The sequence below is a fragment of the Pelodiscus sinensis genome, chromosome Z (assembly GCF_052426305.1).
Source record: "Pelodiscus sinensis isolate ZL-2025 chromosome Z, ASM5242630v1, whole genome shotgun sequence".
In the NCBI taxonomy this organism is placed as follows: domain Eukaryota; kingdom Metazoa; phylum Chordata; order Testudines; family Trionychidae; genus Pelodiscus; species Pelodiscus sinensis.
Window position 1 is genome coordinate 30,370,400 of NC_143085.1, and position 26,254 is coordinate 30,396,653.

Genomic DNA, 26,254 nt, shown 5'->3' on the forward strand with positions numbered 1-26,254 from the left:
TTTTCTAAACAGAAGAACACAGTTTAATGGTTATTTCCAAACAGTAATAACTGAAATTAATGAAGAGATTTTTTTTTTTTTTTAAAAAGGGGAGCAGCAGAAAGCAGAGGGAAGCCTCAGCTTTAAACATTTTATTTAAATGCATTAATTAACGGGACACCGTGAGCAGGCAGCTCCTGGTGCATCTGACGGAACAGCATGGCACATTTGTTTCTCTCTTGAGTCTTGCCAAGGGTGTGGAAGAGTCTAGCCTGGAAGTAAAGAATGTCTCTGAGCTGCTCTTTGCACTCCACTTTAGCAAAATAAGTCTTGGCTTCATTTAGGTTCAAGATAGCGGATTCCAGAGCTGCAAAAAGGGTGAGGAAGTTCAGTATTTAAAATTTTGTGTTCATATAAACACCTCATGCAGTACAATCCAACTCTAGGGAGGTTCATTATGAATTAGAAGCACAGGTTTTATCAATTTATAAAATATTTCATTATATGGGAGAAATATTTTGCTGCAATCTTTTGTAAAAAAGAACAGTCTTGGAAACATGATCACTCCACTACAGCCTCTGCTATTCAAGTTTTGCTGCAATATATGGATGCTAAATGGTACAGATTATTAAAAAAAAAAAAAAAAAAAAGGTTCTTTTGGCCTCAGTGACACTGCAAGTCCAGATTCACACACTGATCCTCCTATTTGATAACATATCCTGCCTTATTTTTTTTATTTTATTACCAATGATGTTGTGTCTCTGTACTATTAAAATTCAATTATCTAAATTGGATTGTAGTTCATCCAAAAGTTAAGTATAAATGGGTATAATTATTCTTCACTCTACCTTCTGCCTTCTTCTGTGGAGTATAGGAAGCTGCAGAAGCAACCTGACATTTGGCCACCAAGAACATGGCACAGCCTTTGTCCAGTACTGCCCCATGAGCCAAGATAGGTTCTATCGCCGTATGAAGAATATTCAGCGCTTGTTCAGGGATACCTAGAATTAGCTGAAAGAGAAACATACTTTGCTGCACTGAAATTGGTGCCCGCTGGAAACAGCATCTTCTCATGAAGCCAACATAAGACATGCAATTGCCACGGCTGTTTTAAAAGGAATTAATAGTCCAGACAAGATTTTTAGCTTCTCCCTGAAATCTTCAAATCTGTTCCCATTAACAGAGATGAGGCCCTGTGGTGGTAAATGCCAGAGAAATATGAATTGACTGATAGACAATGCCTAATGTTGACAACAGGGATCCCCATCTGCCCACAATAAACAATACAAATGAACTCAAATAACCTGTGTTCTTTTTAAACCCAGCTCATGTCAAAAAGATTGCACCAATGCAAAGACAAGATGGCATAAGAAATATCAAATGGAGAAGTGCAGACAGTGCCAATATATTTTATAATATTCTGAGTCTAAAAGCTTCAATGATTTACATGACATTAAGTTGTTTTTGTAGACTTCTTTGAAAAATTTCACATTTTGAAATGCATTTCATTATTTAGAAGCAATAACTGAATCCTGACAGGATTATGTTCTTAAATCTAACAACAGTAGCAATCATATCCAGATTGACAACATAAATGTTTGATTCGCAGGCTATGAAAATGTGACTCAAACTTACCTGAGAGAAAGCCAAGTTCAGCACAGTTTCAGAGGCTAAGTATTGTAGACGGTATTCCCTAGATAGGGCGAGAGCCTGAAGCAGGACAGGCAGTGCTATTGTATGACATGAAGATCTCCAGTAAAGCTCTGCTATCGACAGAAGTACTCTAACAAAAAGGGAGGGAAAGAGTAAAGTATCTCTCAATTTTGCTGAAATTTTTGAAGTCTTTCCCTACCATATCAACATTCAGAGAACAAGTCAATTATTTATCCATAAGGATACTAAAAATAAAGAGTGTAAGTTACAATACCGCATGCACAATAAATTAAATTTCACCCTTAAAAGGAATTCCATTAATTACCAAAAACAAAATACTATTGTGTTGTTATAATCAGTGTTACTTGTCACAGTACAGAGAGAGAGAAAAAAAAATCTGCTTATTTTAGGCACAGTTGGTTTGTGTGGCTCTTTCCACAATAGGGGAAATAATTTTTTTTTAAAGGAAGTTGTAGTTGCAAAACACCAACTCGGGGCAGACTTAGTAATTGAAACTATTTTGAGTTTAGCTTTGAAAAGACTACTAAATTTCAGCTTCACAATACCATTCTATATCAAGTTTTTAATTGCCAAAACCCACCTATATACCACACATGCCCTAGAAAACATAAACAAGCAAATAAAAACCCCACACCATCAAAAAAACCCTGAAGTTGAATTCATGGACAGTGTGAAAATTCAAGTCATACATCATCTCTGGTGATGGACGATTGCCTATCCTACTTCATTTCAGAGCCAAAACTTTCAACTTGAGTGCAAATATATAGTTAGGAGCCATTTCAAATGACTTTGTTTAAAACAATACTGGCACCAGCAAGTTTATTCAGCCGACCAAGTGAAAGCACATTTGTATTGTCATGGTAACCCAAAGTTTTACATTTAATAATTCTTCTATACTACGTTTAAGAAGTCACAATATTTTCTCGTTGAACAGGCATAAGCTACAAATTAGGGAAGAAATACAACAGATTTTGACTATTGAAGTTAATTAATGTAAAGTAGCTTTACTATTCAAGGAAGTCTCTGGAAATTAACTGTTCTTACCTAATCACCATCTCAAGGTTTTTTATATTTTGGCAGTGGATCAATAGTTTCTGCAAAAGTTTGTGTGCCTCTGACATTTGATTCTGAGCTTTCAATACAATGGCTTTTCTACAAACAAAAAGAATTTCATCACTAGTAAGATTAATATTTTAGACTCAATCCTTCCCTTGGAGGAAATAGAAAAATACACTCCTACACTTGTAAAACTGCATTCTATCCAAATGTGTAAAATTGTAACAGACCTGTACACAAGAGGGGTACAAAGGGTGCAAACGAACTCCCTCTGAAACCCCAAATAAGCGTGAGGAAGGGCATCTGGTATTAGTATATTATAACAAAATCATTTTACCAATCACTGTTTCCACTCAAATTTTTCATTAACTGCTCTCATGCACACTCATTGCATGACTATTTTGAACTCCTTAATATTTAAAAAATATTGCAGTCCACATTTATCAAAAAAGGCACAACCTCACAGAAATTCTTGCTTACATGCCTGTATAACTCAGCTTGATGGGGAATATCCTGTGTTAATAATGTAGCTCTTATTTAGCACTTTTTATATACAGATTTCAAAGAACTTTAAGACAAGATGCAATGGCCTTAAATTGCAGCAAGGGAGGTTTAGGTTGGACATTAGGAAAAACTTCCTAACTGTCAGTGTGGTTAAGCACTGGAATAAGTTGCCTGGAAAAGTTGTAGAATCTCAATCTCTGGAGATATTTAAGAGCAGGGTAGAAACACATCAAGGATGGTCTCTAGGTGGTACTGGGTCCTGCCATGAGGGCAGGGGACTGGACTCAATGACCTCTTGAGGTCCCTTCCAGGTCTAGTGTTCTATGATAAAGGAAAGGAAAATATTCCCGCTGTTTTACAGATGTAGTAACGGAGGCAGAAATGAAGCCATTTGCCAATGGTCATCCTATAGGTGAAGGGCAAAACTGAAAATAGATCCCAAATTTCTCAGTTAGTTGTATATAAATTATGTATTGCACCAAGCTCATGGTATAGCCACAGTAAATAGATTTCAAAATAAATCTATTTAAAATGCATTCTCTGAGAGCAAGAGAGATCTATAGAACATAAAAATAGCCATACTGGGTCAGACCAAAGGTCCATCTAGCCCTGTATCCTCTGCTGACAATGGCCAATACCAGATGCTTCAGAGGGAGGGAATCACAACAGGTAATCCTCATGTGATCCCTCCCCCGTCTCCCACTTCCAGAGAAATAGTCATAGAATAATTTATAAATGTAGGGCTTAAATGCTTTATAGCCATTAAGGTAGTCCCAGTTAGGTGAGTAGACAGATTATACCTAAATCATTGTTTAGGATAATTATGGCAGTTAAGGAAGAAGGAAACATTGCTGTAGTTCATTGAAGAAAGGTAGGTCTAGATACATTATTTATCTCAGCAAACATTTTATTCCATCTTTATTTCACTGAGATATGAACGCAAGATTTTTCCGTAGATTATTAATTTCTTACCTGTACACTCCTTCTATGCTATTCAGTGCTGTAATTCCTGCCACAAAAGAATCGGCAACATGGTATTTGCCATCATTCATAGCTCTATCAAACTGTATTTTCTGATCAAACAGCATCCACAGCTAAACCAAGAGTGTTAAGAAATAAGTTAAGAAGAAATAGTGAATTTTCATTTTGTTATCCAAAATTACAGATATTAAAGTATCCTGTGTGCAGACATAATGGATTATAATCCTGGTTACTAGAGAAATTGTCTGAGTTTGGACTGTAACACATTGTATTAATAACCATATTTAACAGAAATGCGTAGGTTTGTCTAAGGCAGGCATGTCCAAAGTCCGGCCCGCGGGCCAATTGCGGCCTGTGTTCCGGTTTAATACGGCCCCACAGGTAATTTGGCAATATCTATTTTTTATGGCCCCCAACGAATCCATATGTATTGAGATGAATACATTGTAAAATCTCAGTTAATGTCAGTTGGTCTAAATCAGTTATAAATATATTTGGACACAACATGTATACTTGGTGTTATGTTCCTGTTCATATTTTTTGAACTTAAAAGTTGACAGACAAACTTTATTACCAATAATATGTAATGTACTTTACAATGTTCCTGACATATATTTCAGCTTCCTGGATTTTTTTCATCTGGCCTTCAGATATGAAAGGCAGAGTGATTTAACACCTGTTTAGATTTGTCATCCATGTGACGAAATGAAAAGTATGCCGTTTGCAATAAACTTTGCATAAAATAGTTAATTTGCGTTTAATTTTAATGGTTCAAAGAATGTCAGGCAAAATGGTCGGCCCTCACGCATGTTCACTTCATAAAATCTGGCCCTCTTTAAAAAAAGTTTGGACACCCCTGGTCTAAAGAAATGACAAAAAAACCCCTAATAGAGCTCACAGAATATTTAAAATAAAAAACTCTTTCCTCTAGTTACGTCCTGACTAATTGTTTTAGGGCAGTATGGCTCCCTTTGTAATATAGGAAAAGAAAGATTGGAAAAAATAAGTTTGCTGGGTTTAGACAGCCTTAAAATGATGTTGATGCTGTCCTACAGATTTAATCCGTTAGGATGTTTCTCAGTTCTACACAAATCACAGCTTCTCTTAGCTCAGAGAACTTGTATCACACTTTGAATTTAAAGGCACTTTACAAACATTTAATCCTGATAACGCCCTGTGAGGGAGACAAAATATGATTTGGCAAGCTTTACACTTAAGATGCACAAAAGGAACAGAGGGCGTGGAAGGAAGATAAAATGCTCTACACTCTGAGGGCACGTCGAGACGAGGTTTAATTTTGAAAGAGGATATGCAAATTCAGTGAGAATTTGCATATCTTCTTCCGATCGCTTTTTCGAAAGCCAGTATTTCAAAAGTGAAAGTAGTCTGGATACGGGCTTTTTGGGAGAAAAAAAAAAAAAAAAAAAAAAACACTTTCCAAAAACTACGTAAACCTCCTTTTTTTAGGAATACAGGCAGTCCCCGGGTTACGTACAAGATAGGGACTGTAGGTTTGTTCTTAAGTTGAATCTGTATGTAAGTCGGAACTGGCGTCCAGATTCAGCCGCTGCTGAAACTGATCAGTTTCAACAGTGGCTGAATCTGGACGCCAGTTCTGACTTACATACAGATTCAACTTAAGAACCCCAGGCATCCCCAAGTCAGCTGCTGCTGAAACTGATCAGCGGCTGATTCCAGGAAGCCCGGGGCAGAGGCTTCCTGTAGTCAGCCACTGGTCATTTTCAGCAGCTGCTGACTAGGGGACACCTGGGGCAGAGCAGCTGGGGTGCTGCTGGGTTGGTCCAGTGGCACCCAGAGCGGCGCTACGGGACCAACCGGCAGCGCCCCAGCTGCTGTACCACAGGCGTCCGGAGCAAAGCCGCGGAGCACGGGGGCAGCGGGACAGCCCAGACGCGCTGTGGCTATCCTGCTGCCCTTGGGCTCCGTGGCTTTGCTCTGCTTTGCTCCCCGTCCCCCTGGTCTGCAGACCAGGGGGACGGGGAGCAAAGCGGCGGAACACGCGGGCAGCGGGACAGCCCAGACGCGCCGTGGCTATCCTGCTGCCCTCGGGCTCTGCGGCTTTGCTCTGCTCTGGTCCCCGTCCCCCAGGTCTGCAGACCAGGGGGAGGGGGAGCAGAGTAGAGCAGAGCGGCGGAACGCGCGGCCAGCTGACAGCCCAGAAGCATCTGGGCTGTCAGCTGGCCGCGTGCTCCGCTCTGCTCCTCCCCCCCCCCCTGCAGATCAGGGGGAGGAGGAGCGGAGCACAGCAGAGCGGCAGAACGCGCGGCCAGCTGACAGCCCAGACGCGTCTGGGCTGTCAGCTGGCTGCGCGTTCCGCCGCTGTGCTCCGCTCTGCTCCCCCTCCCCCTGGTCTGCAGACGGGGGGGAGCGGGGGGGAGCAGAGCGCGCGGCCATCTGACAGCCCAGACGCGTCTGGGCTGCCAGCTGGCCGCGCGTTCAGCCGCCGCTTTGCTTCCTCTCCCTGGTCTGCTCGAGACCAGGGAGAGGAAGTGCCCCGTTCGTAACTGCGGATCCGACATAAGTCGGATCCGCGTAACTCGGGGACTGCCTGTATTTAGGATATTTTTGCAGATCCTCTTTCAAAATTAAAATGTAGTCTAGATGTGCCCTGAGAAACTCATCTCTCTAGAGTCTCAAATTTCAAACTGCGGACCACAATGTTTTCATGGCTTGCAATTTTGTGCAAAAAGTTTAGATTCCCCTACTACTGACAAGATTTACGTGAAGCAAATTCAATTTTTCTTTAACACACATTTCATACAAGTAGAGTAGGAATTAAGATGCACTAAAAGTTAGCTCTTGCCCCCAACATTTAACTGTGTAAAATATTATGTGAATGTGTGTCTTTCATTGCATAGAGAATACACATTACCCGTGAATGCTGACTACTGGGAGGGAATCTTTCTTTTAAATGTTTCAATATTTCTGAAGCAGCAGCAAAGCATCCCTACAACACAAGAACAGGAGTGTGATGAGCAAGTATTAGTGCAAGTACAATTTTTCTTTCCTTAATTTCATGTCTGTATTCTTAGACACAAACAACTGTTAAGAGAAAAAGCTAAAAAAATTCCTCACATAATCAGAAAACCACACATGCACACAGTTCTCTACATTGATAAAAGCCATTTTTTAAATCTCAGGTCTTTGAATCTTCCTCACACACTATTTGTTTACACAACTAAATATAAGCCTCACCTGTTCCGCATGCAGCTCAGCCAGGTGACACAATACTACTGCAAAAGGTTCCGTGTTATTCTGCTGTACACCCACATTTACAGCTTCTAGACTGTTCATGCTCAACAATATCTGGGCTTGCTGAAGTGCCATAGTACTAGATCAAGAAAAGCTTCATTTATTGTCATGCAACAAATCTCAGAGATTTCTCATCTATCCTTCAAAGTCTTGATAAATTACCAAAGATTACTTCTTCAGGTTACAAGATTTATGGTTTCCTCTCTTTGGCTATGTCTAGACTGGCATGATTTTCTGCAAATGCTTTTAACGGAAAAGTTTTTCTGTTAAAAGCATTTGCGGAAAAGAGCCTCTAGATTGGCACGGACGCTTTTCTGCAAAAGCACTTTTTGTGGAAAAGCGTCCGTGCCAATCTAGATGCGGTTTTGCACAAGAAAGCCCTGATCGCCATTTTCGCCATCGGGGCTTTTTTGCCCAAAACAAATCTGAGCGGTCTACACTGGCCCTTTTGCGCAAAAGCATTTCCGGAAAAGGGCTTTTGCCCGAACGGGAACATCAAAGCATTTGCGCAAGAAGTACTGATTACAGACAGTAGAACGTCAGTGCTTTTACCCAAAATCAAGCGGCCAGTGTAGACAGCTGGCAAGTTTTTCCACAAAAGCACTTGCTTTGGCGGAAAAACTTGCCAATCTAGACACAGACTTTTTGTTGTAATCAACAGCTACCCAGGACCTCCGCACTGTGCCAGCACATTGACTGCTCATGAATGAACAGGGCATCAACCCAATTAAGAGCTGAACACAATTTCTATAAGGTGATATTGAGGATGAGGAAATAGACTAAAGTTTGAATATGTCTGTTTACAGATATAACATGAGACTAAAATCTCTGCTCCAGAATGTGTTTTAAATGAGCCAAAGTAGAAAATCAAAAATCCTCAATATTTTCTGAGGAAGAGTTTATAACTTGGTTTCAGCACATGAAACAGAGGCAGTTGCTTGTGACCTATATGGCAGACAGTAAAAGCACCACTTGCAGCATTTACAAATACATAAAAAACAAATCAGTGTCTAATGAGAGAAAATACCTGCGACCATAGAGTCTCCAAATGGCAGTTTTCTGTGCTATACTAATATCAATAAGCTCTGATAAGCTGTGTTTCCAGTGCAACAGATCAGAGTCCTTTAAAGCATCCATTAGCTTGTTAGAAGTCTCTCCTGCAAAAGCTCTATGCTGAACCAAGGATTGGATTCCCAGGGAAGCTAGATACTAGGAGGGGGAATCAAAACAAGTACATTAAACACACGCGTGCACGCGCGCGCGCACACACACACACACACACACACACACTCTACAACTAAACAGGAAGCACGAACTACCAAAATTCCCACCTAAAAAAGCAAGTTATTAATCAGTATAAAGGACAAAGCACAGCTTTACTTCATTTATGCAGTTAATAGCATGTTGTACTATGACATAAGAGGAATTGGTAATTTCCCACCCTACAATTCTGCACGTCGGAGGTTATATCTGAGTTACTCCAATGATAAAGTGCTCTGTGTGCACACACACATAGAACCTTCTGCTTTTCCCCTGCCACTCCCTCAAAAAATATAATTTCCACCTTCTGTGGCAAAGGTTGAACTATACAATTAGTTCCCAATCCTCTGTTGTATGCACCCAAGGTGACTCCTCACTTCACCTCTGTTTTCCCTGATTTCTACTTTCTCACAAGTTTAGAGACTAGGTTCTCAGGCCTCACAAGGTAGCCCTCTCTCTACACAATCTAAAGCCTGCTCTCAGCCTCCTCAATGTCAGCTACACTATTCCTTCTGGTGCAGCTCCTTCTCTTATTGCAGACAGAAAAATTAAAGAGAAACAAGACAACCACATGCTAGCAGCCAGAAGATATGGAGGAAGCTGGCATGAGGTTTGCTTAGAAAGGGCTCCCCTTCAAGATCCAACCAATGGGACAGGGTGAAATGAAGATAAAAGCAAAAAGATCCCTGAGGTCAAAAGAAGTAAATTCACTATTTTTAATTTAATTATGACTTTTTTTTTTAAAGACAAATTTTGAAATCTAAAATAAATTAGATTAATCCCAGGTATTCATATTCATAAAATCAGCAAAAATAAAAGCTGCATATTATATACTACATGCGTACACACTGTTCCCCCAGAATAAAGTCAAAGGCCAAGAGACTTACTGGCAATCCAAAATGTACAGCTTTTTTCACAGAGTGTTCTAACAGAATGCAGCTATCTGCTTTCCTCTGCTCCAGAATGTACAGCCAACTCTGGTGTGATAACAAGTTAAAAAGTCATTAGAAAGGAATACCGATTAGTGTCATGTATAATATTTTTGTGCAATCATTAACAAAGAGGACAAAAATTATGTGGTAACAAAAAACAACACAATTGACTAGAGAATAAAAGTCTCTTCTAAGGAAGGCAGCAGCAGAGGAGGATTTCTTGTCAAATAGGAATGGTATAGAAAATTATGCGAGGCTCCCAAATGGCTACCTTCTCCAGGATTTCTAGTATAAACATCCTCTTAACCCAAGAGATAGATGTGATTCTAGCAAGACCTATTCCATGAAAAAGGGGAACTTTTAACCTTGGATGTTTAAATGTCCTTAATACAATCTCAAAACCAATAAGTCACAAGACTTAAGTCTTGCTTTGCTTTCCCAGTAAGAAACAGGTGACCTGTGTCACTTTGAGAACTTCCAACACGACACTGAACAGTGCACTGACACACAGATACCTTCCCACCAACAGCACAAGAAGAAGAACTCCACATGGACTCCTCCTGAGGGCTGAAATGGTAGTCTGGACCTCTACATAGAATGCTTCCGCCGACGTGCACAGGCAGAAATTGTGGAAAAACAGCATCGCTTGCCTGGTAACCTCAGTCGTGCAGAATGCAATGCCATCCACAGCCTCCGGAACAACTCTGACATTATAATCAAAGAGGCTGACAAGGGAGGTGCTGTTGTCATCATGAACAGGCCTGACTACCTAAAGGAGGCTGCCAGACAACTCTCCAATACCAAATTCTACAGGCCACTTTCCTCAGATCCCACTAAGGAATACACTAAGAAACTGCACTATCTGCTCAGGGCACTCCCTAAACAAACACAGGAACAAATCGACACACCTTTAGAGCCCCGACCAGGGTTGTTCTATCTATTACCCAAGATCCACAAACCTGGAAATCCTGGACGCCCCATCATCTCGGGCATTGGCACTCTTACTGAAGGACTGTCTGGCTATGTGGACTCTCTGCTCAGACCCTACGCCACCAGCACTCCCAGTTACCTTCGTGACACTACGGATTTCCTGAGAAAACTACAATGCATAGGTGATCTTCCAGAAAACACCATCCTAGCCACCATGGATGTAGAGGCTCTCTACGCAAACATCCCACATGCAGATGGAGTACAAGCTGTCAGGAACAGTATTCCTGGTGATGCCACAGCACAACTGGTGGCTGAACTCTGTGAATTTATCCTCACACACAACTATTTCAGATTTGGTGACAACATATACCTCCAGACCAGAGGCACTGCTATGGGCACCCGCATGGCCCCACAATACGCCAACATTTTTATGGCTGACCTGGAACAACGCTTCCTCAGCTCTTGTCCACTTACACCCCTTCTCTACCTACGCTACATCGATGACATCTTCATCATCTGGACCCATGGGAAGGAGACTCTGGAAGAATTTCACCATGATTTCAACAGCTTCCACCCCACCATCAACCTCAGCATGGACCAATCAACATGGGAGGTCCATTTCCTGGACACCACGATACAAATAAGTGACGGTCATATCAATACCACCCTATACCGAAAACCTACCGACCGCTATACTTACCTGCATGCCTCCAGTTTCCATCCCGGACACACCACACGATCGATTGTTTACAGCCAAGCACTGAGGTACAACCGCATATGCTCCAACCCCTCAGACAGAGACCTACACCTACAAGATCTTCAACAAGCATTCTGTAAACTGCGATACCCACACGAGGAAGTGAGGAGACAGATTGACAGAGCCAGACGTGTACCCAGAAGCCTCCTGCTACGGGACAAGCCCAAGAAAGAAACCAACAGAACACCACTGGCCATCACCTACAGTCCCCAGCTAAAACCTCTCCAACGCATCATTAGTGATCTTCAACCCATCCTGGACAATGATCCCTCGCTTTCACAGGCCTTGGGAGGTAGGCCGGTCCTTGCCCACAGACAACCCGCCAACCTGAAGCATATTCTCACCAGCAACTACACACCGCACCATAATAACTCGAATTCAGGAACCAATCCTTGCAACAAACCTCGGTGCCAACTCTGCCCAAATATATACACCAGCAACACCATCACAGGACCTAACCAGATCAGCCATACTGTCACTGGTACATTCTCCTGCACATCCACCAACGTAATATATGCCATTATGTGCCAACAATGCCCCACTGCTATATACATCGGCCAAACAGGACAGTCCCTACGTAAAAGAATCAATGGACACAAATCTGATATTAGGAATGGCAACATACAAAAACCTGTAGGGGAACACTTCAATCTTCCTGGACACACAATTGCAGATCTAAAAGTAGCCATCCTGCAGCAAAAAAACTTCAGGACCAGACTTCAAGGAGAAACTGCTGAGCTACAGTTCATCTTTAAGTTTGACACAATCAACTCTGGATTAAACAAAGACTGTGAATGGCTTTCTAACTACAAAAGCAGCTTTTGCTCTCTTGTAATTCACACCTCCAGATCAGCTGCTAGAAGTGGGCCTCATCCTCCTTGATTGGATCCACCTCGTCATCTCCAACCTGATCCTGGCCTGCATATTTATTCCTGCCTCTGGAAATTTCCACTACATGCATCTGACGAAGTGGGTCTTTGCCCACGAAAGCTTATGCTCCTACACTTCAGTTAGTCTATAAGGTGCCACAGGACTCCTCGTCGCTTTTGCAGATTCAGACTAACACGGCTACCCCTCTGATCCTTCAGATTGACAGGTTAACCCTTCTTCAGATCAAGTGGACAACAGCATCACTTGGGTTGGATATAACAAGAGACTTGAAACTTCCTGGGCCAAAAAGCAGAACCTTAAGCTGAACCATTATGCTACAATGTGTTTGGAAAGGCAAAGAAAGATGCCTAGTCTATGGCAGTTTCTCTGCTGGACCACACCTCTTAGCAAGACCACTGTTTATACGGCATAGATAGAATCCTAGAACTGGAAGGGACCTCGAGAGATCAAGTCCAATCCCACAGCCTTCATGGCAGGACCAAACACCGTCCATCATCCCAGATACATGTCTGTCTAATCTGCTCTTAAATATCTCCAGTGATAGAGATTTCACAACCTCCCTACGCAATTTATTCCAGTGTTTACCCACCATGACATTTAGGAATTTTTCCTAATGTCCAACATAAACCTCCCTTGCTGCAGTTTAAGCCCATTGCTTCTTGTTCTATCCTCAGAGGCCAAGAAGAACAATTTCCCCCTTCTCCCTATGACACCCTTTTAGTACCTGAAAACCGCTATCATGCCCCCCTCTCAGTTTTCTCTTTTCCATACTAGAAAAGCCCAATTCCCTTTAGCCTTCTCTCATAGCTCATGTTTTCTAGACCTTTAATCATTTTTGTTGCTCTTCTTTGGACCATCTCCAATTTCCCCGCATCTTTCTTGAAGTGTAGTGCCCAGAACAGGACACAATACTCCAACTGAGGCCTAATCAGTGCAGAGTAGAGCGGAAGAATGACTTTTCATGTCTTGTTCATAACAATTCTGTTAATGCATCCCAGAATCAAGTTTGCTTTTTTTGCAAGAGTATGACACTGTTGACTCATATTTAACTTGTGGTCCACTACGACTCCTAAATCTTTTTCTGCAACACTCCTTCCTGGACAATCACTTCCCATTCTGTTTTTGTGAAATGGATTGGTCCATCCTAAGTGAAGTACTTTCCATTTTTCCTTATTAAACGTAATCTTATTTACCTCAGACCATTTCTCCAGTTTGTCCAGATCATTTTGAATTATGACTATATCCTCAAAAGTAGTTGCAACCCCTCCCAGCTTGGTATCACCTGCAAACTTAATAAATGTACTCTCTATGCCATCTAAATCGTTTATGAAGATATTTAACAGAACCAATCCCAAAACAGACCCCTGCAGAACAGGTTCAAATAGGGAACTCTTCTGAATATTCACTAGGTGGTAAATTAAAAAACAAAAAACCCACACCACACTTTGTTCCTCTGTTTTGGACAGGAAAAAGCTGGAAAAAAGTTGCCAAAAGGAGATTGGGGGGGGGGGGGGAAAAGAGAGAGACTAAAATCTTTTCCTTCTTTCCACAGGTTGAGAGCTTTATGCTCATTTTTAAGACAGAGGAACACCGAAAAAAGGTTTTTATAAATTATCTTGAACAAAGTTCTAAAAAGTGCAAAGACTAAACATTCAAAACATTGTGTATGGCTTTAAATGCATGACTCCCATTAAAGTCAACCAGAGTTGCACAACTATAAATACTCCAAAAAATTCAGGACAGTTCCTTGATATTTACTGAAGAAATAAAGAACCAAAAAGAGTCATCCTGAGCCAGGGAAATAATATTTAATCTACTACCAAACACTAGACCTAGGTACAGCAAATGCATAAAAAAAAAAAAAAAAAAAAAATCTCAGTTTGAGACAGATGGCTCAGACCAAGGAAATACATCATCCAAGCATGGCTGCCTTACCAAGCAGTGCTGCAAGCAAACATGATCATTGGATCCCTGTGCAATTCTGATGGCTTCCTGCAGAGCCAGCTCAGCTTGCTGACTATTAACAAAAATCAAAAGACAGAGCATGTTAGCATTCTGTTAACAATGAAAAATAGTATTATGAAGTACACACATATTCCTATCAAATTATACATATCCCACTCAGAAGTGTACTCCAATTAAACAGGTGAGAATTTCTTCACATCCATTTTTCTGTTAAAGTGAAGAGACCCTCTACAAACTCATAAGAAATTAACTGCAATTCATTACAGGGCCTTAAAGCACATGCATATGTTCAAATGTGCTCAGATTATTCTGTTGAGTGTCTCATAAAATACCAGCCTAGGTACAAAGGTTTTATACTCATAATCTTTCTGGCCCACCTTGAATTGTCCAGTTAGGCCTGCATAACTTGCTGCCTTAACTACAAATTTCTCTGGGGGCAGGGATCTATTTCATCGGTCTGTAGAACACCAGGCACATCTATAGCACTGCAGAAACAATAATAACCATCCCTCACCAAGAGATTATTAAAAACAAAACATCCCTGCAAAGTATTCTCACAATGACAACAGTTAGATGAGCTAGAGAGAATAATAGGATGGTAGCCACAGCTGCTTCTGAATAGGTATCAGTTATAAATAAACTTTCACATCTTCTGACCTCTGAGTTGTGGAAGTGCAGCAGATAAAGATTTAATTTCTTGGGAAACAAAGCATAATTGGACATAAAAAAGAACCTCAAATCTTAGTATATTCCCAATTATTCGGTCAACAGGAAAGCCAAATAGATGTCAAAAATCAAATAAAGATGTGAAGTTGGTTACAAACACAAACCTCAGCTACACAGAATCCTCATCCTCCTCTTATCTAACAGTCAGGAAAAAAAAAGCAACACAAGGTCTAGCGGTTCAGTGTAAGAGATGGAACAACTTGTGTTTCTAAACTATGTAGCAAGATGCATTAACTTACTAGTGGCCAAACCGACAATGAAGAGCAGCTAGATTAAGAGCAGCGTATCTCAGGCTCCGGCCATAACCTTCATCTCCATTGCTTTTGCTTTCTGCTCCAGTGAGAATCAAACGATCAAAATAGTGAAGGAGGCTGTGTGTTGAACTGAAGACATCTTGTACTCTAAGACTATTTAAGTAGCTTAAATAATGCTAAAATTTAAAGCAGAATCAGCTTTAATTAAAACAGAACTGATACAAAAGAAATGTAAAAACTGTGTTATATTCTTACTGAGAAAAACATTTGTGAATGTGTTTAAAAGGAAATACCAATGTAAACACCACAGACTACTGGGATAAAGCTGATCATGTTTCCTTTATATTCATGTTTCTCAAAGTGGTCCACGAAACCACTTTGAGAAAACTGTTAACTGGCGCAATTTTTTTTTATTTAGTGGCACCATAGCCATGGAGTCTCATGACTCCTGTTGGCCCTGTTTCACCATTTGCAGCCAAGGGGAGCTGCAGGAAGCAGCAGCAGTCCGGCCCACACCACTTCCCATGGCTCCTCTTAGCTGAAAATAGAGAAACAGAGCCAATGGGAGCTGCAAGGCTCTGTGGCCACAGCACCGGTAAGTAAACAAACCGGTGTGGCCAATTAACAGTTTTCTCAAAGTAGTTTCATGGACCACTTTAAGAAACACTGCTTTATATCAAGTGACCCTATTCCAAATGGCAACAAGTAAGGGCTTGATCATCATGACTAATATTTTCAACATCTCCCACTGGTCTGTGATCCTAAGGCAAGGTGTCTAGACAGAAGGTATGGCCCCTACAGGTCTTAGTTATGTGAAACCATTCACATGAGTAAGTGATACAGAATCAGGCCCCAAACTGACATTCTGTCAAAAGCATGTCAGAGTTTCAACTTATTTTAATAATCACATGTGAAATGAATGCAAGTAATCAATTCACAGTTTATATTCCATCTACTATAAATCACCATTTAGTTATGTTTAGAAGCAACAATCTACTCAAGGCATCTTAATGTCAGAAAGACACATAAGTTTAAGGCCCAAGTTAAAAAAGGAACCTTAAACACATGATTAAATTTTAGAACATTTTGAAATTGGACACATGTACCGGTATCACCTAACTGAAATATGCTCTCTGTTTCTTTAGGAGTCCCACCCTAAATGCTAAATTAACATACACGGATATGTACAAATGTTTTGTATTTCAATGTACAGTACAAGTTATTTCCAAAAGACAATTAATTTTGTATATGAAGAAACCGCCCTGTGAGCATGTCAGATTAAAGGGAAAGGACACTTACTGCTTCTGCAAAATCTGGATTAAACTTCAGCAAATTATTCAATTCCTTTTGTAAAAATGCTGGAGTAAGAGCCTTTGTCTCGTCATTCTTTAATAAAGAAGCCTAGAATAAAAGTGCAAATTGTTGTTAAGTAACTAGGAATGGAGAAGTTAAATATTACATAAACAGGTAATGAATATTATTTACTAATTTAGGATACTACATATCATGTTAATTACACAAAGAATACCCTCTTAGATGTTGTAAAGTACTGTACTGAGCTGAACATTAACATGTTTAAATGATCAGATTTGCACCCATTCTTTGAAGAAATGTGAAGTAATATCAGTGGGAAACGTGATTTAAATCAGTGATATTTTGGTGATTTAAAATCACTTTGATTTACATCCATTCACCCTTTTTAATTGTCCAGCTCTACTCAGAATTAACATACCTGCTGGGAAAGAAAATATTCTGCTTGCTTCTGGGAGAGAGGCCCACTACAAGATATTTCTTCTTCCCTATTAAAACAAGGGTTAGAAATTAAAGCAGTGATAAAGAATCAGAAATCTACATCTGGGTAGCTTATACTGTAGCTACTACAATAACGTAACTGCAGTGGCAGGAGATACAATTAATAAGTACAGGCAGTCCCCGACTTACGTCGGATCCACAGTTACGAACGGGGTTTGCTGCCCGTCTCCCTGGTCTGCTGGAGACCAGCAGACCAGGGAGACGGGAAGTAAAGCCTCTGAGGACGCTGGCAGCGGGACAGCCGCGGCGCGTCTGGGCTGTCCGCTGCCTGCGTGGAGCAAAGCCGCGGAGCACGCGGGCAGCGGACAGCCCAGACGTGCCGCGGCTGTCCCGCTGCCGGCGTGTTCCGCGGCTTTGCTCCCCATCTCCCTGGTCTGCTGGAGACCAACAGACCAGGGAGATGGGGGAGCAAAGCGGAGCAAAGCCGCGGAGCATACGGGCAGTGGAAAGCCCAGACGCCGGCAGCGGGACAGCCGCGGCGCGTGCTCCACGGCTTTGCTCCGTTTAGCTCCCCGTCTCCCTGGTCTGCTGGTCTCCAGCAGACCAGGGAGACGCGGAGCAAAGCCGTGGAGGACCCGGGCGGCGGGATCACGGTGCGTCTCGGTCCCCCGCCCGCATCTCCCTGGTCTGCTGTGGGGGCGGGGGGGCTCAGCTAGTACGCCCCCCTGTGCCCCGGCAGTCCAGGCTTTTCTCTCAACGCCTGTGGTAGAGCAGCTGGGGCGCTGCCGGTTGGTCCCGGTTGGACTGGACCAACCCGGCAGCACCCCAGCTGCTCTGCCCCAGGTGTCCTGATTCAGCCGCTGCTGGTCAGTTTCAGCAGCAGCAGCTGACTTGGAGACACCTGGGGTTCTTAAGTTGAATCTGTATGTAAGTCAGAACTGGCATCCAGATTCAGCCTGTTGAAACTGATCAGAGGCTGATTCCAGGAAGCCCGGGGCACAGCAACTCTGCCTCGGGCTTCCTGTAGTCAGCCGCTGGTCAGTTTCAGCAGCGGCTGAATCTGGACGCCAGTTCCGACTTACATACAGATTCAACTTAAGAACAAACCTACAGTCCCTATCTTGTACGTAACCCGGGGACTGCCTGTATATCTTATCCAGACCACACACATACACAATTTTAGTTTATAAAGTATTATGGTACATCATCAGTGCTCAGCTGGAAGTCTGATGAATAACTAAAAACGTACAAGAGTAGTTGAATAGTCAGCTACCCAATAAGCTTATTGGGCAGTCAGGTTGACAACTCCCACATACCCACCTTGGTGCCTCTGGATCAGAGGCAACAAAGCAGTGGGAGGGGGAAGGAAGAGCCGAGGTTCTTCCCAGCACCATCTCTGAGGTGGGTGGGTAAGGGGAGGCAGAGGCGCTGCCTATTAAATATAGTAAGAGCCACACAGCTCTTACTACATTTAAAAGACAGAGGCGCAATGGGGTTAGCTCCCGGGGCCAGTGTGAGCCAGGACTGCTTACTTTCAGCTCAGGCCGCCCCTGGGAGCCAACCCTGCTGCAACTATGTAGTTTAAATGTAGTAGGAGCCAGGCTGCCTGTACATTTAAACTGCAGAGTTACAGTGGGGGAAGCAATCCCCCCTGACTAGTCGATAGAAATTCCATTGACTACTCGATTAGCTAATCAATCACAATTTAACATCCCTATGAACAGCCAATAATACAAAGATGAAACTTTAACAAAAACAAACCTGGTATATAGAAGCCAGGAAACAAAGTATATAGATTTATCCTTTTTCAGACCTGACACCTTGATGAGAATGGCCATACTGGGTCAGACCAAAGGTCAATCTAGCCCAGTATCCGGTTTTCGTATAGCAGCCAATGCCAGACGCCCCAGAGGAAGTGAACAGAACAGGCAATCATCAAGTGATCCCTCTCCTGTCATCCATTTCCAGCCTCTGACAAACAGAGGCTAGACACACCATTCCTACCATCCTGGCTAATAAGTATCGATGGACCTAATCTCCATGAATTTATCTAGTTCTTTTTTGAACCCTTGTTAAATTCCTAGCCTTCACAAAGTCCTCTGGAAAGGATAGCTTAACCATAGCTGAATTTGAATCTTTAGTCAGCAGAGACTGTGAGCAATGTTCATGATCATCTCAACGAAAATGATCACACAAAATATCTTAGCACTTTGCATAGCAAGATTTCCAGAAAGCAACTGCTTTGCTATAGACAGAACCTTACTGAATGGGAAAACAGAAGTGTACAAAAAAGTAAAACTCTGAGGACAGTTAGCTAGATTACCACAGCCTTCAGGAAGGCACGAAAACCCTCAGGGACATAGAAGTGTCCAACTGCTGAAAAATTCAACTTTACACACACACACACGCACACACACACACACACACACACACCCACCCACCCCTTTTATGTAAATATTTTGGGGGGAAAAGGCAGTTTAACTGCATTAAAGTCTTCATTGTTTGCTTTAATAATACTATTAAGAGGTTCATACAAAATCAAAAGTGCCCAGTAAGAGAGAGAAAGTAGCACAGCCATCTTATAGTGTTGAAAATATACTTAGTTGAAAATAGAAATTACAGATATTGCAGATTTGAGATGCAATTTAGAAAAGCTGCCACATGGTGGCACCAAAGAAACTGAATGACCAACATCCCTCCCCAAGTTTGTAGTGCACTCTACAAGAACTGACTATGACCCATTCACCATTAATAAAAGAATATCTAGAAAGACGAGTATAGTATCAAATTCCCATCTAAATCCTTTCATGCTATTATAAAAGCAAGCTACCCCACAATAAAAAGAATTGAAGCATGAGATGTTCCATCCAGCTTCACTGTGCCATAGGGCTTTTGGTGATGGCTGAGATTAGCTTCTTAGAATGATGAAGGGGTGGAAAGGTGAGTGGGTTTTTCTTTTTTTATTCTTTTTTTTAAAAAAGGTGACTGGCTGAGTTCCTGTTTGATCAGTCATTTTAATGCTGCTGGGAGTTTTGCTGTATTATCAGCAAAACATATGTATGTTAGAATAAAAAATGTATATGTCTTTTTATATTTAAATATAAATACCTAGAATTGTGTAACTAAACATTGCTTTCTGGAACTTGTAATCTATATGGGCTATGCCTCCACATTCAAGATCAAAGCAATTGAAATCTGCTGTCTTACCTCAGAATTCCAAAGGCTGTGCCTACCTAATTACCTATAATTAAGGCTACATTTTGGTCCCAGGTATTTTTAGTAAGTCATGGACACGTCACAGAGCAGTAAACAAAAATTCATAACCTGTGACCTGTCCATGATTTGTCCTATACACCCCCTAAAACTTGGGATGGGAGTACTTTGGAGACACCATAGGTGCTGGGAAAGATGTTCCCCTCACCCACACCAGCAGAGGTCCTGGATGACAGCACATGGCACAGGATACCTATGGGTGCAGGAGGAGAGCAGTGCATCTTCTGGGACCTCTGGTGCTTGCAGGCTGAGGGGGTGAGGTGAGAACGGGGGAAGAGACGCCATAAACTCCTAGTCAGCTCCACAAACCTCACCAGAAGTGGCTGGAATGTCTGTGCAGCTTCTAGGGGAAGGAAGGCCAGGCTTCCCCAGCCACAAGCTCTAGCTCTGCAGCTCCCATTGGCCAGGAACCACAGCCAATGGGAGCTGCAAGGGGAGAGCTTGTGGGAGGCTGCATCAAAGCAGTTTTCCCTGACATGCCAGCTGCTTCCAAGGAGCCTCCCCAGCATCACAACCCTGAGGCCCCTCCCACACTGAAACTTCCCCAGCAGTGGCCAGTGTGGCTGGACCAGGTGCTATCTTATCTGCTTGGGAGCCAGATGCACTGGTTGCTGCATAAGCCATGAAAAAAAGTCACAGAATCCATGACATCTGTGACAAATACACAGCCTTCTGCGATAGACATGCAGCCTTACCTATGTTAACACATGGGTAAGGTTTATCATGAACAAAGACAGGTTACTTCTTTAATGGGAATGTGGCCTTTGGCTGAACAAAGTTTTGAAACTCTGTTTTGACTTTTAAAGCAGAATTTTTAATAAGATTAAATATAGAAGACTCTCTAGAGAGTGAAAAAACTTTAGAAAAATCATTAACAATTACCTGAGAGGTACATCAAGTTCTTCTTTTTCCATTTTCCCTTCAAGTTCTTCAGTATTTGTCAGCTCCATATCAGTCTCATCAATTCCAGTTTTTTTCTCATCATTCTGATAGTACTGTTGAAGTGCAGTGTAAAGTTTATACACCTGACTAAAAGAAAGCTTGTTGTATGCCAAGATCATGTGGCGCAGAAATAAACCTATACAAGGAAAATATTTGTTAGATTTGAACAGAAAGATAGCTAGTTGTGGTACCTAGTTTTAGGCCAGAGACTGAAAGGCAGTATTCCTGGTTCTGGCACTAACTGGGAATGTTATTTCACTTCACCTCGTTATACCAATCTATAAAAGTTGCCTAGTAATTCTCAGTGCCTTTCAGATGTTTTGCCAAGCTTACTTTAAGGCCAATTCCACAGGCCTTAATCTGCTCATAAAACTCCTATCAAGATCAATAAGAATTGCTCATGGTGTTGCACTCAAATATTTTTGATAGATGCATTCTTTGAATATGGTTTTATTAAAGGCTGAGTATTTGTGCTTAGTAGTGTGCTAATAATTTTTATAAATATAAAGAGAAAATCTGTATTATGAATGGATTTCCAGAGTAAAAATGAAAGAATATAAACTATTTACCTACTACACTTGTTTTGTGAACTTCAGGTTCTGTACCAGTAAATGAATCTGAAAGATCATCAAAAAATTGTTCCATGTCTTTTAGTTCCCCTTCTGCCATCAGTTTTATCCTAAACAAGATTGAAAGGGAACGTTTCTATAAGCCTCTTTTCCTGAGCACCAAAACAGATCTTACATGAAAAACTCTATCTTATTTCAGGTATTGGAAGAATGAGACAAACATAAATGAAACCCAATAGTTAACTCACTTTTACCAAAAATATTGCTATTTTTTTGAATATCTGAAAATGTGCATCATTGATCAATCAATTAAAAAAAAAAACACACACACATAAGATTCTTCCCTCCCCCCCACCCATCAGGAAACTGTACAATGAACGGAATCACAACATGTTAAATCAAAGTATAAGTTTAATGGTAGTTACTGTAAGGAAAAATATGCTGTATGCTATGTTTTCTTTCCCCCTCTAGTTTCCAAGGAAATACATTCTCTTAAAGAAGCAACTATGTTTAAAATCGGTTATGGTTACATGTTGCCAAATTTTAAAGAAAATGATTACATCCATCATATAAATCACAGCAAACTAAAAATGACCAAATTATTAGACAAGCCACCTCTCTGGTAAAGCAGGCTATAGTCTCCAACAAAAGGAGAGATCAAATAAGTTACCTTATTTGCACAGAATTTGCTACATTGGGACAGGATTCTTCAATAGCCTTATGCAATCGTGACAGTGCCATATCAGGACCCTATTCAAAATAATAAACCAAGGTTAGGAATACAGTCAATTTTGAGCCAGAAAAAACAGCAACTCTGCATCACTAAACATTTCAGTAACTATTCTAAAGAGGACTGTGATCAAATTTTCTCCATGCCCACTGAAGACAAGAAGTAATGGCTTAATCTACTGCAAGAGAGATTTAGGTTAGCTATTCTAAAAAGCTCTGAGAGTAGTTAAGCTTTGGAATAGGCTTTAAAGTGAGACGATAGAATACTAGTAATTGGAGATTTTCATAAAGAGACTGGACAGACACCGGTTATGAATGGTCTAGGTTAACTTGGTCCTGCCTCAGCACAGATGGCTGGATTTGATGAGGTATGATTCCACGTTGCCATGAAAACATAACAATCCAAGCCCCAAAATCCTTAGCTATCCTTATTACAATGCTGCAGTTCACTTGCCCATTTTCAAATGCACACTTGCCTCAAGTGACGAGCAGGGAGAATTGTGCAAGGTTCTTTTCTTAAGCAGGATCCCCAAGCTCTAACAACTGGCAGCCCTTGTCCACCCTCCTTTGCGTAGGGGCCACTTATATTCCCTTAGATCTATGAGCAAGATTCATACTCTAAAACACTTGTTGCCTCCTTCTCCTGAAGGCCCGCAGATTACAGAATTGGAAAGAACATTTAGAGGTCATCCAGTTCAGTCCCTTGCACTCATGGCAAGGACAAGCAACATCTAGACAACCCCTGACAAGTGTTTGTCTAACCCCGTGGTCCCCAACACGGTGCCCGCGGGCGCCATGGCGCCCGCGGGGGCATTTCTCTACGCCCTCCAAGTGCTCAGGGCTGGCCTGGCCCCGGGCACGTGGCGCATGCGCGGTGCCGGAGCCGGCCCCGGGCGCACGGTGAGCGCCAGCCCCGGGGGCGCCACGGATTCACCCCCGCGGTGCATGGGGGGGGGAGAAAGCGCTAGCGCCGGCCCCGGGCGTGCGGCGCTTGGGGAGAGAGCGCTAGCGCCGGCCCTAGGCACGCGGCGCTAGGGGGAGGGGGAGAGCGCCGGCCCCGGAATGCGGCTAGGGGGGGCCCCGCCCTCCCGGGCGCCCGGCAGGCGAACGGCCACACCCCCTGGCACCTGGCAACCCCAAATAGTTGGGGACCACTGGTCTAACCTGCTCTTACAAATCTCCAATGATGGATATTCCACTACCTCCCTAGAAAATTTATTCCAGTGCTTAACAGTCCTGACAGTTAGGAAGTTTTTCCTAATGTCCGACCTAAACTTCCCTTTCTGCAATTTAAGCCCATTGCTTCTTATTCTAAGGATGTTAAGAGGTGTTTAACTGGGTAATCAAATAGTCAGTAAGGGAAGGCATTCAGAAGGAGCTACCCTCTGCACCTGTGCAGTTTAAATGTAGTAAGAGCTGTGTGTGCACAGGTAGCCTGGCTCCTACATTTAAACTACAGAGCAGCAGCGAGGATAGCTCTGAACCCGGCACAAGCCAGGTCTGAGCCAAACTTGATCAGTCCTGGCTTGCACTGGATCCAGCAGCCCCTACCTTTGGCCAGCTCTGGCTGCCGCAGATAGCCCCAGCAACCATGGACAGAGGCTGCTGCCAGAAAAGCCTCCCAGACCTTCTCACCCCCCACATTGCTGGGGGAAGGAGGAAGAGCAAGCAGGGAATGAGTATTTAAGACAGCTCCCCCCAGCACCAGCTCTTGCTCCTTCCCCCTTGCTACCTCTGATATAGTGGGAACAAGGGAGGGAGGGAGAATGTGAGTAGTCCACTCAACTACTCTTCAATCTTCACAGGTTAAGGAGAATAATTTTTCTCCCTTTTCCTTCCAACTCCCTGGCAGGTACTTGACAGCTGTTGTGTCACCTCTCAGTCTTCTCCTTTCTAGATGTAACAAAATCAAAACTTTTAGTCTTCTATCCTAGGTCATGTTCTCTACACCTTTAAACATTTTGTCGCTCTTCTCTGGACCTTCTCCAGTTTAGCCGCATCTTCCCTCATGCCCAGACCCTTTCTAAGCAGCACCTATATCACCTGGGGACAGCGTTCCCTATAGGCGGGCAACCGCCCCGAACAAAGTCAAATGCCACCCAGCTGACAAGACTGGCAACAGGGGGGTTCCTACTGGTGGTGCACATCTCTATGTGCCTTGGTGCATTATAACAAAAATGATTCCCTGCGTGGACAGGAAAAATAATCTGCAGGGAACGGCGCCTGGGGACAGCCCGGTCGCTTCCACCTGAGGCAGGTCCCGCTCCTCCCGCCTCCAGCTCTCCCCCCAACAACCCCTTCCACAGATAGCGCCTCCCCCAAGCCAGACCTGCAGCAACGGCAGCAGCAGCCGGTTGAGGCGCCGCCGCTCCAGCAGACTGAGCTGAGCCCCGGCCCGGCCCAGCTCGCTGAGCAGCACCAGCAGCGCCATCTTGTAGGGGGTGACGCAGTCCTTGATGCCGAACACGTTGGCGTGCACCACGCCGTTGGTCATCATAGGGTTGAAGTAGAGACTCTCGTGCACGCTGGCCATGGCCGGGGGAGGGGGAGCCAGGGGCCGCTGCTACCACCGCCCGGAGCCTCCGCCGACGTGCCAGGGCGCCATCCCCATCGCCCGGGAAACCGGCCTTTCGCCCCAAACCAGCCAATCGTAGGAGCCGGAGTGGGTCACGTGAGCCAGGCCAACCGCCAATCAGCGCGTGCAGCGGCGGCGGCGGGCTGCAGGGTGTCCCCGGTCCGGGGGGAAACCTGAGCCTGGCCCCGGAGCGGGACTGAGTGAGGGGCCGGGCGCAGAGAGCGCGCGGGCTGAGGGACAGTGGGGAGCCGGGCAGCCGGAAGTGGGGGGGGGGACGCGACCGGGGCCCTGACAGAGGAGGAGGAGGAGCACGGGGGGGGGGGGCGTTGGGCGGAGCGGGGTTTGGCGGGAAAGCTGGGTGAGGAGGGGGCGATGTGGGAGCGCTGGGTGGGGAGAGGATACCCTGGAGTGGAGCGCTGGGGGAAGAGAAGGGACCCTGGGTGGGGTGAGGGTCTCTGGCAGGGGTGCTCGGTGCGGTCACGTGGGGGGTGCTGGTGTAACCCACGCACCTAGTGGGGTTGCCTGTCCAGTGTATGGTACCAGACCCTTACAGGCAGATCAGAACATGGGCGTTCTACAGCCTGAGCTGAGAGCCAGCTGCCTTTTAGCGCAAAGGGTAGGGGCTCCTACACTAAGCCTCAGAAATCCCAGGTTCAAATCCTGGTAGTGGTTACACTGGATGAGGGGGGAGCATACTGGTTAGGGTGATGGTATCCTGGGGGAGCTCTGTGGGGAGGGGAGATATCCTGGGGGAGCTCTGTGGAGGTTTGGGGGGGCACTGCATTTGGCATGGAGAGGGACTATCTAGGAGAGGGGAAAGCTTTCAGTGGGGAGGGGACACATGGAAGGAGAGGGGTGTGTCAGCCCTGCTCCTTGCACTACTGTTTCTGGTACAGAGAAAGGGGAGATCATGGTAGGTGCACAGGCACCAGCAACTGCTGACATTTTCACAGGACAGTTACTTAAATGTATTTTAACATCCCTACCTTCTGGTGGTGTAGAATCAATGTACCACTTTCCTTCAGTTATGGTTAGTGTTCCAGGATAAAACACTGAGGATAGGGTGGACTTCTATGCCTTGCCTCTTCTTGGTTGTAGTTTTGGCCACAGTTTATTAGAATGACCCTTCAGACTCCTTTAAGTCAGGGAAGGGCGTCAACTGCCCTTACATAGAACTAGGTTGTTCATAAACATCCTAATCTACAGCAGTAGTCTCCAACCTTTTTCAGCAT

The 26,254-nt window shown here is 43.5% G+C and overlaps 1 protein-coding gene across 2 annotated transcripts; it reads right to left on the minus strand.

Annotated features, from left to right (window-relative positions):
• Positions 1-25,108, minus strand: ANAPC5 (anaphase promoting complex subunit 5). Of its 2 annotated transcripts, XM_075898603.2 has the most exons (17): positions 24,777-25,107; positions 22,389-22,468; positions 21,719-21,828; positions 21,090-21,285; positions 16,915-16,981; positions 16,482-16,583; positions 15,168-15,358; positions 14,173-14,254; positions 9,615-9,704; positions 8,495-8,676; positions 7,411-7,546; positions 7,088-7,162; positions 4,186-4,307; positions 2,698-2,805; positions 1,615-1,762; positions 828-990; positions 1-346 (listed from the first exon to the last, which is right to left on the minus strand). In XM_075898603.2, the coding sequence occupies exons 1-17, from the start codon at positions 24,978-24,980 to the stop codon at positions 132-134; spliced, it is 2,271 nt and encodes a 756-aa protein (XP_075754718.1). In that variant the 5' UTR covers positions 24,981-25,107; the 3' UTR covers positions 1-131. The 2 variants fall into 2 exon arrangements, with proteins under 2 accessions (XP_075754718.1, XP_089631363.1); XM_089775237.1 differs by lacking the exon at positions 2,698-2,805 and having other exon boundaries at positions 24,777-25,108.
• Positions 25,109-26,254: the final 1,146 nt, after the last annotated feature.